This window comes from Monodon monoceros, unplaced genomic scaffold (genome assembly GCF_005190385.1).
Source record: "Monodon monoceros isolate NGI ecotype Baffin Bay Population unplaced genomic scaffold, NGI_Narwhal_1 Super_Scaffold_7, whole genome shotgun sequence".
Classification (NCBI taxonomy): domain Eukaryota; kingdom Metazoa; phylum Chordata; class Mammalia; order Artiodactyla; family Monodontidae; genus Monodon; species Monodon monoceros.
The window spans coordinates 24,152,358-24,166,384 of NW_021703784.1; the positions used below are offsets into that span (position 1 = coordinate 24,152,358).

A 14,027-nucleotide genomic window follows, 5' to 3' on the forward strand; every position below is an offset into this window, starting at 1 on the left:
GCTTTTGCTTGTCTGTAAAGGTTTTAATTTCTCCATCAAATCTGAATGAGATCCTTGCTGGGTAGAGTAATCTTGGTTTTAGCTTTTTCTCCTTTATCACTTTAAATATGTCCTGCCACTCCCTTCTGGCTCGCAGAGTTTCTGCTGAAATATCAGCTGTTAACCTTATGGGGATTCCCTTGTGTGTTATTTGTTGTTTTTCTCTTGCTGCTTTTAATATGTTTTCTTTGTATTTAATTTTTGATAGTTTGATTAATATGTGTCTTGGCGTGTTCTTCCTTGGATTTACCCTGTATGGGACTCTCTGTGCTTCCTGGACTTGATTATTTCCTTTCCCATATTAGGGAAAATTTCAACTATAATCTCTTCAAATATTTTCTCAGTCCGTTTCTTTTACTCTTCTTCTTTTGGGACCCCTATAATTCGAATGTTGGTTCATTTAATGTTGTCCCAGAGGTCTCTGAGACTGTCCGCAGTTCTTTTCATTCTTTTTTCTTTATTCTGCTCTGCAGTAGTTATTTCCACTATTTTATCTTCCAGTTCACTTATCCGTTCTGCCTCAGTTATTCTGCTATTGATCCCTTCTAGAGTATTTTTAATTTCATTTATTGTGTTGTTCATCATTGCTTGTTTCCTCTTTAGTTCTTCTAGGCCCTTGTTAAATGTTTCTTGCATTTTCTCCAGTCTATTTCCAAGATTTTAGGATCATCTTTACTATCATTATTCTGAATTGTTTTTCAGGTGGACTGCCTATTTCCTCTTCATTTGTTAGGTCTGGTGGGTTTTTACCTTGCTCCTTCATCTGCTGTGTGTTTTTCTGTCTTTTCATTTTGCTTATCTTACTGTGTTTGGGGTCTCCTTTTTGCAGGCTGCAGGTTCGTAGTTCCTGTTGTTTTTGGTGTCTGTCCCCAGTGGCTATGGTTGGTTCAGTGGGTTGTGTAGGTTTCCTGGTGGAGGGGACCAGTGCCTGTGTTCTGGTGGATGAGGTTGGATCTTGTCTTTCTGGTGGGCAGGGCCACGTCTGGTGGTGTATTTTGGGGTGTCTATGGCCTTATTATGATTTTAGGCAGCCTCTCTGCTTATGGGTGGGGTTGTGTTCCTGTCTTGCTAGTTGTTTGGCATAGGGTGTCCAGCACTGTAGCTTGCTGGTCGTTGAGTGAAGCTGGGTGTTGGTGTTGAGATGGAGATCTCTGGGAGATTTTCGCTGTTTGATATTACGTGGAGCTGGGAGACTTCTTGTGGACCAGTGTCCTGAAGTTGGCTCTCCCACCTCAGAGGCACAGCCCTGATGCCTGGCTGGAGCACCAAAAGCCTGTCCTCCACACAGCTCAGAATAAAAGGGATAAAAAATAGAAAGAAAGAAAGAAAGAAAGAAAGAGGATAAAAGAAAGTAAGATAAAATAAAATAAAGTTACTAAAATAAAAAATTATTAAGAAAAAAATTTTTTAAGTAAAAAAAAAAAAAGAAAAAAAACAAAAACGGACGGACAGAACCCTAGGACAAATGGTGAAAGCAAAGCTATACAGACAAAATCTCACACAGAAGCATACACATACACACTCACAAAAAGAGGAAAAGGGGAAAAAATAATATATCTTGCTCCCAAAGTCCACCGCCTCAATTTGGGATGATTCGTTGTCTATTCAGGTATTCCACAGATGCAGGGTTCATCAAGTTGATTGTGGAGCTTTAATCCGCTGCTTCTGAGGCTGCTGGGTGAAATTTCCCTTTCTCTTCTTTGTTTGCACAGCTCCCGGGGTTCAGCTTTGGATTTGGCCCCTCCTCTACGTGTAGGTCGCCTCAGGGCATCTGTTTTTTCACTTAGACAGGACGGGGTTAAAGGAGCAGCTGATTCGGGGGCTCTGGCTCACTCAGGCCGGGCAGAGGGAGGGGTACAGATGTGGGGCGAGCCTGCGGCAGCACAGGCCAGCATAACGTTGCACCAGTCTGAGGCGCGCCGTGTGTTCTCCTGGGGAAGTTGTCCCTGGATCACGGGACCCTGGCAGTGGCGGGCTGCACAGGCTCCCCGGAAGGGAGGTGTGGATAGTGACCTGTGCTCGCACACAGGCTTCTTGGTTGCGGCAGCAGCAGCCTTAGCTTCTTACGCCCGTCTCTGGGGTCCGCGCTGATAGACGCGGCTCGCGCCCATCTCTGGAGCTCCTTTAAGCAGCCCTCTTAATCCCCTCTCCTTGCGCACCAGGAAACAAAGAGGCAAGAAAAAGTCTCTTGCCTCTTCGGCAGCTCCAGACTTTTTCCCGGACTCCCTCCTGGCTAGCTGTGGCGCAGTAGTCCCCTTCAGGCTGTGTTCACGCCGACAACCCCAGTCCTCTCCCTGCGATCCAACCGAAGCCCGAGCCTCAGCTCCCAGCCCGCGCCCGCCCCGGCGGGTGAGCAGACAAGCCTCTCGGGCTGGTGAGTGCTGGTCGGCACCGATCCTCTGTGTGGTAGTCTCTGCGCTTTGCCCTCTGCAGCCCTGTTGCTTCGCTCTCCTCCGTGGCTCTGAAGCTTCCCCCTCCGCCACCCGCAGTCTCCACCCGCGAAGGGGCTTCTAGTGCGTGGAAACCTTTCCTCCATCACAGCTCCCTCCCTCTGGTGCAGGTCCCGTCCCTATTCTTTTGTCTCTGTTTTTACTTTTTTCTTTTGCCCTACCCAGGTACGTGGGGAGTTTCTTGCCTTTTGGGAGGTCTGAGGTCTTCTGCCAGCCTTCAGTCGGTGTTCTATAGGAGCAGTTCCACATGTAGATGTATTTCTGATGTATCTGTGGGGAGGAAGGTGATCTCTGCGTCTTACTCTTCCGCCATCTTCTCAAATTTCCAGAATGCCTTTTAATATTGTGCTAAGCATTTTCCTCAGCAAATCTCTTGGGTTTCGACTGGCATGGGTTAAAAAGCCAAGATAGGAAATATTTTTTAAGACAGACATAATAGGAGGCACGTGAAAAACCCAGAATTTCACAAAAATTAAAACCAGGAGTTACCTAGAAGATGCAGTTCATCACAAATAGTATTAAGTGTACTTTTAGCAATGAATAATGAGTATAAGTATATAGAAAATGGCATTTTTCTAGTCACATCTATCCTCATAATCTCACACACCGTTTAATTACTTGATTACAATTTGTAGAAACTTTGATCTCTGACTAATGACAATTAGAAGTTATGAATTGGTACAAGGTCTAAACACAGCTAAACAAAACACAGCTGGGTTATTGTGACTAAAGGTCATGCCTTAAACTAATCTCAAACAATTTCTTTCGTCTTAGCCTCTTAGAAAAACCTAAGCATTTGGTTGTCAAAAGTTATGTACTTATGGTCCTAGCAAGCCCTATTATAAAAAGCACATCTAACAACTAGAGGTGCTTCCAGCAGTAGAAAGTGCCTCTCATTGGAATTCTTCAAGCGGATTCTCTCCTTGAGTAAATCTCTGGCCTGGTTAATCTGAAAGGGTGGAAGTTATTTACTGATTGATTGCTTGATCACCATGCGTGACATGTGGGATCTTAGTTCCCTGACCAGGGATCGAACCTGTGTCCCCTGCAGTGGAAGCTTGGAGTCCTAACCACTGGACCACCAGGGAATTCCCCTTGAAAAGGTGGAAGTTTAGATTGGATGGTCTTTGAAACTCCTTCTTAAGGATTCCTTCAAAGATTCTGTAATTGTGAATAGTAATGTAGTAGTTCTTGATGTGGCCATTGACATTGCTGGCCTAGGTTTCTACTCATGTCTCTTCTCACTTCACTGCCACATCTACACATTCCGTACCCACAGGCGGCTTCTCTCTCTTATGTTGCTCTATTCTTTCTAGAATGAATCTTTTTAAAGCCCCTTCTCTAAGGCCTAATTCAATTTCACTTTCTCCTCTATACTCCACTGTATCTCTAATAAAGTCTAATTCATGTTTATATCCATGCCTTCTCCTCATTCCAGGTTCTTACTTAGTTCCTTGCTTACTGTGACTGTACAATAATTTTTAACGATTAAATTAAATAGGGAGGCTCTTAGAGCTACAGGCATCAAACAGAAGACATCTGTCACCAAGAACACATTTTGAAAAGATCCAATGTAGATAAATGACTGAATGTGATAGATATCAGATTAGAAGTCATGGAATTTTAGAGTGGGAAGGTACCTGTGAGATCATTTGGTCTGACCTCTTGATTTCAGATTTTGACTCAAAGGGTGACTAGCTAGAGATCACACAGCTGGTCAATGGTAGGTCTGGGGCCTGAGGTCTTGGGAGCTCTTACCAAATGTAGGTGCCTCCCTTATATGGCTACTCATTGCCCACCAAAAATTGTTTAAAATAGAGCAGGTTTAAGTTTGACTTTAAGACACAATTTGAGGATAGGGAGTCTCCTGTAATAGTTTTTAGAGTGACTTTTTCCACTTTTCTTGTTTAAAGAATGTAGTTTAGACTTTGTTACTTCATTATGGCTGGATTCTGTTGGTGTCTTCAAGGACAAGCTATTATCATTTGCATCGTTTAATGGTTTGTTATTCAGGCAGGCTCAATAAAGCACTTAAGAGATTGGAGTTCTAAAAAAAAAAAAAGAGAGAGAGACAGATTGGAGTTCTGCAGCTGGAATAAATAACACAAGGCAAGGTGCCCATTCCTATACTTAACATTGCAGTGAAAGGCAATCAGTAAACAACTGTGGACAGGATCAAACGGGCTGTTGGAGATTTAGGGGCCTGCCTTCTCCAAGACTAAACAGATACAGAGCAACTCAGGGACATGTTTAAAAAAAGAACAGGATGAGCAATCAAAAAACATCATCAGGAACATTATTAGTAAAAGGAATATATTTTATCCTTGAACGCACTTTACCAAATTTGTGACTTTAAGAATCCAGTGAATGGAATCTCTTTTTCTTTTATCTTACAAAGATTTTGGATTTACTATAATTTTGGCACTCTTAATCCCCCTGCCTTTCAGACTGGCAATATCAGGGGTGTAGCAAGTATTTTCTGGATGCAGGACCAACAGGTGATGGAGGAGTATATGATGAAGATGAGCAAGAGTATTTGCTGTGAGCAAGCATCTGTCTTATATGGTGGGGTTGGACACTTTGTCAAGGAGATGGTGTCTGTTTGCTCTCTCATAATAACCTGTACTTTTTTGTAGCTCTTAGCCCAATTGCATTTATATATTGGTTGTGTGATTCTTCTGTGTCTGTCTAGCCTTCTGTATACTCCTCTTTGTGTCTCTCTTGTTCTCCTCTATATTCCAGCTCCTCTCACAGTGTCTCCCACATATCACATACTTAAATATTTGTTGACTGAGTGAATGGGCACATGTCTACTGGACTTAAAGATAAACACAGGTGGGAGTGTAGAGGTAAACTGCATAGGCTGTTGGGCAGAATTCCTGGGTTCATCAACTGGCTCCAACACTTTTATTTATTATGGCTGTGTTGGGTCTTTGTTGCTACACGCGGGCTTTCTCTAGTTGCAGTGAGTGGGGGCTACTCTTCGTTGCAGTGCATGTGCTTCTCATTGCGGTTGCTTCTCTTGTTGCAGAGCACGGGCTCTAGGCACGCGGGCTCAGTAGTTGTGGTGGACAGGCTTAGTTGCTCCATGGCATTGGGATCTTCCCGGACCAGGGCTCAAACCCGTGTCCCCTGCATTGGCAGGTGGATTCTTAACCACTGTGCCACCAGGGAAGTCCTCCACCACTTTTAACTATGTGAATTTGGGCAACTCATTTAACCTTTCTGTGCCTTTGTTTTCCTCCTGTGTAAAACGGAGATTGCAGTTATAATCTCATAGAATTGTTGTGAGGATTAAATGAGTTAATCCAGGTAAGGCATTTAGTACAGGGCTGGCAATAATAAATGCTCAATAAACACTGACTCCTGTTATTACTTAATCATCTTGTAGCTAATGAGAGATGTTTTAAGCCATCTGTTTCTCCTTCCATGCAGCTTTTGGATTGCTTTGGGATTCCTGTGTTGATGGCTCTCTCGTGGTTTATTCTTTATGCAAGATACAGAGTGATCCACTTCATCGCTGTGGCTGTCTGTCTGTTGGGCGTAGGAACTATGGTTGGTGCAGACATATTAGCAGGGAGGGAAGACAATTCAGGTGAGACTGTGTTACTTGTTTCTGGTTTAGTCACAGAAAAAGTTTTGCTTATGTCCTCACTTTTATTGTGCAAAGATAAAGTAAAAGGCAGAGAACGTGTCCTGATTAACTATCTTTAAAATTTTACTTTTAGATTTACTTGCTTCTGGTACTATAACCATTTCCACAAAGCAGTCTTTATGTTTCTACCTGCCTTGAGCCCTTGCTATGTTTTGTCACACTAAATAGTTTGTTTTGTGTCATGAGAGAGAAGTTTCTTTATATATTTGCAATAATCTTTTTTTGGCCCATACATTTGGATTAGTTACTGGAAATCCTACTGTAGATTCTTGGGTTTTGTTTTCATCAAAAAGGAGACTTTGTGTTCACTGAATGACCTCTTTTTTCAGTTACTCTGTGGATGAGAACATTTTGATATTCTTTATGTCAAGGTTCAGATAGTTGATACTGTAAAATCTAAATAAGGTCTGTGATTTCACTCAATATACAAGTGACTTCAATGTCTCCTTTGATTGAGAAAATTACCTTGCTTACCTAGCTTCCTTCCCTATAGTTTTCAATGAATTCCCATCAATAATTTCCATTAATTTCTCATGTCATAGAATCATTTTCTGAGGCCTTACATTATGGTATACACCACCATCTTCCAATCTGTTAGTTTCCTGAGGATCCAAAATAAGAAAAATGAAAGCAGAATTGTGCCAGAAAGTGAGACGAGCAAGAGTCTTTAAACTTCTAAAAATCAGGGTTTCTTCTTCTGTAAAATCTTACTTAAATAAATATGAGCCAGATAATCTCCTGGAAGCAAGCTGGAGAGTTTTCCCTAGTGACAAATGTATTCCTTTTTGTGGCTTATCTCCTTATAGGTAGTGATGTACTGATTGGTGACATCTTGGTCCTTCTTGGGGCTTCCCTCTATGCTGTTTCTAATGTGTGTGAAGAATACATCGTGAAGAAGCTGAGCAGACAGGAGTTTTTAGGAATGGTGGGCTTGTTTGGAACAATTATCAGTGGCATACAGCTGTAAGATTCTAAATTTATCCTTAAAAACAATATAAGCAAATATGTCATAGATGATTACTTTCCAGCTACTAATATTCATTGTTTATTTGGCCCAAATTCAAATTTGAAATCAGTAACTTGCTAAATATCTATTAGAAGATTTTTGAAACATCAAGAATTATGCCTCATTTTCTTTTACATGTGTGATGCTTGATTCCTGCTTATAATGTGGTAGACTTTATATTACCAGTGAAGACTCTTTTTCAATTATTCCTAGAAAATATTAACTTCCTGTTCAAATGGGAACACATAGTGTCATGTTTTCCTCCTGTAGTTGACTACTGTAGAGTGCTTCTAAGGGTGTCAAACATGTGTTTATGGACTCCTCTGGGTTTTATTCTTTGTCATTTTAACTAAAGATAGTTATTTTTATACTCTAAGAAAAATTCAAAAGTCAACATAATTAATCACCTTGGTGAAGTACTTAAAGCTTGAAGCAATTTAATTGCTTATAAAATAGTAAAAATTAGTATAAAGATCTCTCTGTGACCTCTTGTTTTAATCACAGATTGATTGTGGAATATAAGGATATTGCCAGCATTCACTGGGACTGGAAAATTGGTATGTACATACATAATAATTCTTGTTAGTCTTTCCCCTGACACACATCAAGAAATAAATACTTCATTTTAGTAATACTATTAAACATTTTTATATAAAATCACAGAGTAATTTAGTACACAGAGAACTATAGTGGTTTACATTGAGTTTTCTCTGAGAACTTGTAAACAAACCCCCCCATAAAAGTTAATCCTTAATCTTTACCTTCAGGAATAGCCTTTATTTACTAGGAATTCTGAACAAGACTGACCTTTGGTCACACTAACTTTCAACTAGATCTGTATCTCGAGTCCTCAGACTTCTTGTGAAGGTTGTCTGCTTGATGTAATTTGTGAAGTATTAACCTGAATAATCTGATGGTGTGTAATCACCACCATGTTCCATTGCTACTCTCATCTGATAGGAAAGATCTGAACCTTATTAAATGATGTGTGGAAAGAAATTAAGTACTACATGAAGTGTCATTGAAATTCATTTACCATGCTTGGATGATTTCATTCAAGTAAATAACTTAGATTGCCTGTGTGTGTGTGTGTGTGTTGAGTGAGGTTGGAGAAGTGGTTGTGAAGCAGAGGTAACTGCTATAAGTAGTTGCTGACCCACATGACCAGCTCTTATGAGATGAACAAAAGATAATGGGCCTAACGACTATCTTTGATACCCTAAAACTACTTTATTTTGATTCAACCACACAAATCATGTCCAACCATGATGCCTTTTATCATTGGCATCTCTCTGTTCTGGGCAGGTGGATAACATGGGGTGATAAGAGCTGTTGACTTAACACCATAAGCAAGATTCTATGGCCTCGATCATCTAACACTCTGTTGAATTTTTTAAGTTCTTCATCATATCTTGTTGTTATTTTTTTCCTGAGAGCTTTGTATGTCTCATTTGCAATACTTGCTGTTAACAAGTGGCTTTGTGGATAGTATGTTAAAGGATCAGGGAATTTTATATATCAGTCAAACTTTAAAAGCACAGCACCTTTAACTTTTGGTTTCTTCCTATAACATTAGATATTCCATTTTTTTCACAGCCCTCCTGTTTGTAGCATTTGCCCTCTGTATGTTTTGCCTGTACAGCTTCATGCCACTGGTGATTAAAGTCACTAGTGCCACTTCTGTCAACCTGGGCATCCTGACAGCTGACCTCTACAGTCTTTTCTTTGGACTCTTTCTGTTTGGCTATAAGGTGAGCAAATAGATCTTGTTCAAATCAGAACACTTTTTTGGTTTAAAAGAAGTAATGGGTTTCTTTAAGATTTTAGATCCCAAAATGAAACCTTCTCACCTTCTTGGCAAGAATTTCTTTGGACACTCTCACTCCAGGCAAATAGCATGTTAGTGTTATTATAAGAGTCTTGCTTTGAGAACTACTGCCTTAGAAATCCATCTTTCTGGGACTTCCCTGGTGGCGCAGTGGTTAAGAATCCGCGTGCCAATGCGGGGGACACGGGTTTGAGCCCTGGTCCAGGAAGATCTCATATGCCGCGGAACAACTAAGCCTGTGTGCCACAACTACTGAGCCCGTGAGCCACAACTACTGAAGCCCGTGCACGTAGAGCCTGTGCTCCGCAACAAGAGAAGCCACTGCAATGAGAAGCCTGCACGCCACAACGAAGAGTAACCCCCGCTTGCTGCAGCTAGAGAAAGCCCGCGTGCAGCAACGAAAACCCAAAACAGCCAAAAATAAATTATTTTTTAAAAAAAGAAAGAAATCCATCTTTCTATAGTATAAAGCTTGTTGACTTGGCTGCTATTACAGTCATTTGAACAAATAGTTAGAATGTCGGCTGTTGCTTGATAATTTTGGTTTTAGCTGGGGATAGCAACTATATTTCTTTATCCGTGTAAAATTTTGTATCTGGGTGGAAATTGCTTGGCACTGATTTACACTGTTCCCAGGAATTGGCCAGGAACTCACAATGCCTAGTTCAGTGTGTTCTCAGAAATTTCTGCTTAAGAGGCATAAACCATTTTTGCTTTTACATGTCACAGGAACCAGCTGTTATCTTCACAAACTTGCTGGTTAAGGTATTCCTGAACTAAGACTGAAGAAGTATTTATAGCTTTTTGGTGGCATCATTAAAAAGTAACAAATGTCAAAGTGAATCAGGGAAGTGATCCTGACAGCCCTAGATTTTTTTTTTCTATGATAGCAATCATTAAGGGGTACAAAGTGGGCCTTAAAAGTGAGTTAAAAAAAAAAAAAAAGTGAGTTAGCTGTTCTGTGGTGCTGTTCTTGCATTTCACATGGCCACCACTAGGGGACCATGGTGTTTTTATTCTGCAGTTCAAGGCCAGTTGATGGCTACCCATACCCAGAGAAAGCTTGAGAGCTCTGCAGTATAACATTTGGCCCCGCTTACCTGTGCTTTTTTTTTTTTTTAACTAAACATATTGAGGTAGCTTTAGTAGTTTAACTTTTACTTTTCCCTCATTAGTAAAATAATGTCCAAGGAGGAAGTAAGGTTAAAGAAATAAAAGCTTCAAAGTGAAAGTACACTTGTCGCTACCTATTATAAGCTCCCTTAATGTACATATTTGCTTTTTAACTGTATTAACTTTAATGAGAAAAAGCCTTCTTGTGTTGTCATTTTTTTTGGCCACATGACTTACACTATTATTCTCAAAAGTGGAACATGCAAACTATAAGTTCCTTGCAGTTCTTTTGCTTTATGTTTCTTTGTCCCTGCATGTCTAGCAGCTCACTCATAACTCATATCAGATTTTATTCTTTTTGGTCAAAGGCTGTTTCAAGACTTGTAGAGCAAAGAGGAGGTCTGCTGTGATCTTCAGAGTAAATTACAGAGGTGGGAAATCATTCAGAGCATAAAGACGGTATCTAGGATCTTAGAAGAAATTTTTAAAGACAGAATCATAAGTTCAGTATGTCACTAATTTAAAAAAATTATAGTATCTAAAATAACTTCGGCTCTGATATTTTAAAACACAGTTGAAAAAGACATTAAACAATTTCTGTATTCATTGGTGTCAGACTCTGCCTCCTCTGGATTGATCTTGAGTAAATACTCACTGAACAGAGTAGCCACAAGAAATTTCCTGTATAGATCCAGACACAAAGGGTAAAATTTTAAAAACAGCCTCTGATTCAGGGGACTTATTATCTCACTCCCTCAGAGTCTCTCTCTTCTAATAAAGGTGCCTCCATTTAATCATGTGCCTTCTTAAGAGGAACAAGATACTTTTTTCTTATAAACATTTAAAACCACCAAACCAAACAGGACATGTTTTGAATAAGTTACTTAGGTTTTCCCACAGGTAACAGTGAACATTCTATTGGAGAGCATGATTGACCTTCATGATACTGACTTTAAAAGTTTAGGGTACTCTCAATAGCTTTAACTCCCTTTAATCTTTTCTGAATCATTTTTCCCCCAAAAAAACATTTATTCAATACCAGCTATGTGCTGGGTGCTGTGCTGAGATTGGATCCAAGAATGAAACCTGTGGAGGAAATTAGTTTGGCTGCTGCTCCGGTTGACATTATCACTGGCTTTGCATCATCACTGAATCCAGTGGAGGCCTTCCAGCTTTGGGGAGGACTGTGGGTATTCCATTCCTTAAAAAGTTCTAACGGTTTAAGGTTAAGAACTAATTGAGCATCTATGAAACATTAACATGTTGAAGCCAATGGTGACCCATAGAAGCCCACACCTGGAGATGACTGTAATCTACTTAATACTCATTTCAAAACCCATTTCATTTTTTCCTTCTACCTTTGGGAGTATGTCTTTTTTTAAAAAAAATTAATTTATTTTATTCATTTATTTTTGGCTGCATTGGGTCTTCGTTGCTGCGTGCAGGCTGTTCTCTAGTTGCAGCCAGTGGGGGCTACTCTTCATTGTGGTGTGTGGGCTTCTCATTGCAGTGGCTTCTCTTGTTGCGAAGCACAGGCTCTAGGAGCGTGGGCTTCAGTAGTTGTAGTATGCGAGCTCAGTAGTTGTGGCTCATGGGCTCTACAGTGCAGGCTCAGTAGTTGTGGCACACGGGTGTAGTTGCTCTGTGGCATGTGGGATCCTCCCGGACCAGGGCTCGAACCCATGTCCCCTGCCTTGGCAGGCAGATTCCCAACCACTGCACCACCAGGGAAGCCTGGGAGTGTGTCTTACTTTTTCTTCTCTCTCATCTTCTTTCTCTTCTCCTTTTCCAAACCATTCTGTTTTCTTATTGTTTCACACCAGTGTTGTAAGCTGTGCCTAGGGTCTGAATCTGGGTCTCTCATGGTACCATGCTAAATTTTTAGTCTCTCCACTAAGTAAGTGGGACTAGTTGTGAGGTGGGATGCAGCTGGGTTATCACAGAGAAAGGCAAAAGTCCATTTCCTAAAGATCCAAGAATCCAGTTGGCTGACGTGGTGGGTGATATGGGCAGAGCTCACACATTCACCAGTACACACACACGGAACGGTTTTGGTCATTAGCATCTCCTTGGGCAACTTTCAGAAAAAAAAATTATGAGAAGGTAACCCTCAAAGCTCTGTTGACAAAAGGCAGCAGCAAAGATGTGTATGTGAGGGAGCACTGTCCATAGCCTATTATTTCCTCCTAGTTTTCAGGACTCTACATCCTCTCTTTCACCGTCATCATGGTGGGGTTCATTCTGTACTGCTCCACTCCAACACGCACTGCAGAGCCGTTTGAAAGCAGCATGCCACCAGTTACCAGCATTGGAATCGACAACCTGGGACTGAAGCTTGAGGAGAACCTCCAGGAGGCCCACTCTGCAGTCTTGTAGCTGGAGAAGAAGGCACACACGTACACCTGGGGTTTCCTGGGAAGCTGGAAGCTGTCACCTGGATAAAGCAGAGCCTACTGCCTTGGAATACTTGGAAAATTATCAGACTCAGAGTGAATACTCTGTAGCATTGGATTGGATCCAGTGGTTAGATTTTACAAAGGAATACAAAATAATGTATCAAAAGTAGAAATTCCAAAATAGGGCAGAAGCCAAGGCCAGAATTGTGTTTCTGTGTGTTTGAGGGCCAATACCTATTAGTGTCAGGGAGACAAGGAGTGGGGCCCACACTGGGGTCTTAGAGGTACAAGTAGGAAAGCAGGATTGGATAGATACCTGGGTGTGAGCCAGCCTCAGGACACAGCCTGAAAGCAGGCTGTCCAGGCTGGGCTAGGTAGTCAGGAGGAGGGGCAGCCCAGGCTGGTTTTGGAGTAGGTTTCCTCATTTGGAGGCATCTGAGTTTTGTCCTGCTGAGGCAGTTATTGTCCTTGTACAAGCCTCGTGGCCTTTAGGCCACTAGATGAGGTCTGATGACTGATTGCACATGTTGGGAACATGGGTGGGCAGTACTTGAGAAATCCTGAGATACAACTGTGAGTACCATAGAAGCCGTAGAGTACAGTAAACCTAGGAACCTTCTCCCAATTGTTATTATGCTACTTCTTAGCAAATAATGTGCCATGAGATTTTTATGATACTTCTTCAATACAGAGTGTTAATATGTAGCATCATTATGATATCAACTACTAGTATGCCACTTTACAAAAACTCTGTATGTAAACTTTTTTAGGTAAAAATATAATAAAGAAATTGAGGGTAAGTGTTCATATTATTAAAAGATTTTGATTTCATGGAAATATATTTACTGTGTGGTTTTTTTGATTACCTAATTCCCCTTGTGGATTTTAAATGACTTAATATATTCAAGCTTTCCTCATATCCAACTTTTCAGAATCATGTCTTCTTAAGGCGAAGCAAACCTATCTATTTGGGGCTCTGCCAGAATGGAGGGGAAATCAGAGTAAGCTCCCAGATCATTTGCTGGAATAAACATTTAAAAATGTTTAATGGGTTTTTAAAAAAACCTTTTTGAGTGAAATAACCTTTCATTTCCTGCAGCCAATTAAAACTGATATTTGGTTTTCACTCCTTACCATTAACAACTGTCAGTGAGTGGAAAAAGATTATGTTAAAATGTTTGGCCTTTTGGGGAAGACTTCCAGTTTGATTAATACACTGATTATTTCTTAAAATATCTTGCTTAATAATAAACCGGTATATATAGGGATAGTGGTGAAGTAGAGAATCTCAGGTGACAATATCCCACATGTCTGTCGAGGCTAAGCTCAAATGTCATCTCTACTATGAAGCCTTTTTTAGGCCATCTGGGCTGGGTCCCCCACCTCCTCTAGGTTCCCAGGGCCCTTGCTTGTTCACATCTTCCTCGTAGCACTTATTGAATTGAGGTGTTGCTGTTTACCTGCCTCTCCTCACCACGGGTTGAGCTCTTCCAGGTCAACAGCCTTTTATCATTTTTCTAGTCCTTTGGTCATCTTACTT

The 14,027-nt window shown here is 40.9% G+C and overlaps 1 protein-coding gene across 1 annotated transcript in view; it reads left to right on the top strand.

Moving 5' to 3' along the window:
* The window catches only part of SLC35F2 (solute carrier family 35 member F2), a 47,721-nt gene extending 34,408 nt beyond the window's left edge, over nucleotides 1–13,313 (top strand). The window contains exons 4-8 of the mRNA XM_029206912.1: nucleotides 5,925–6,084; nucleotides 6,951–7,107; nucleotides 7,655–7,707; nucleotides 8,747–8,901; nucleotides 12,282–13,313. Coding sequence (XP_029062745.1) covers nucleotides 5,925–6,084; nucleotides 6,951–7,107; nucleotides 7,655–7,707; nucleotides 8,747–8,901; nucleotides 12,282–12,467 — 711 coding nt within the window. The 3' untranslated portion in view covers nucleotides 12,468–13,313. The remainder of the gene's footprint in view (nucleotides 1–5,924; nucleotides 6,085–6,950; nucleotides 7,108–7,654; nucleotides 7,708–8,746; nucleotides 8,902–12,281) is intronic.
* Nucleotides 13,314–14,027: the final 714 nt, after the last annotated feature.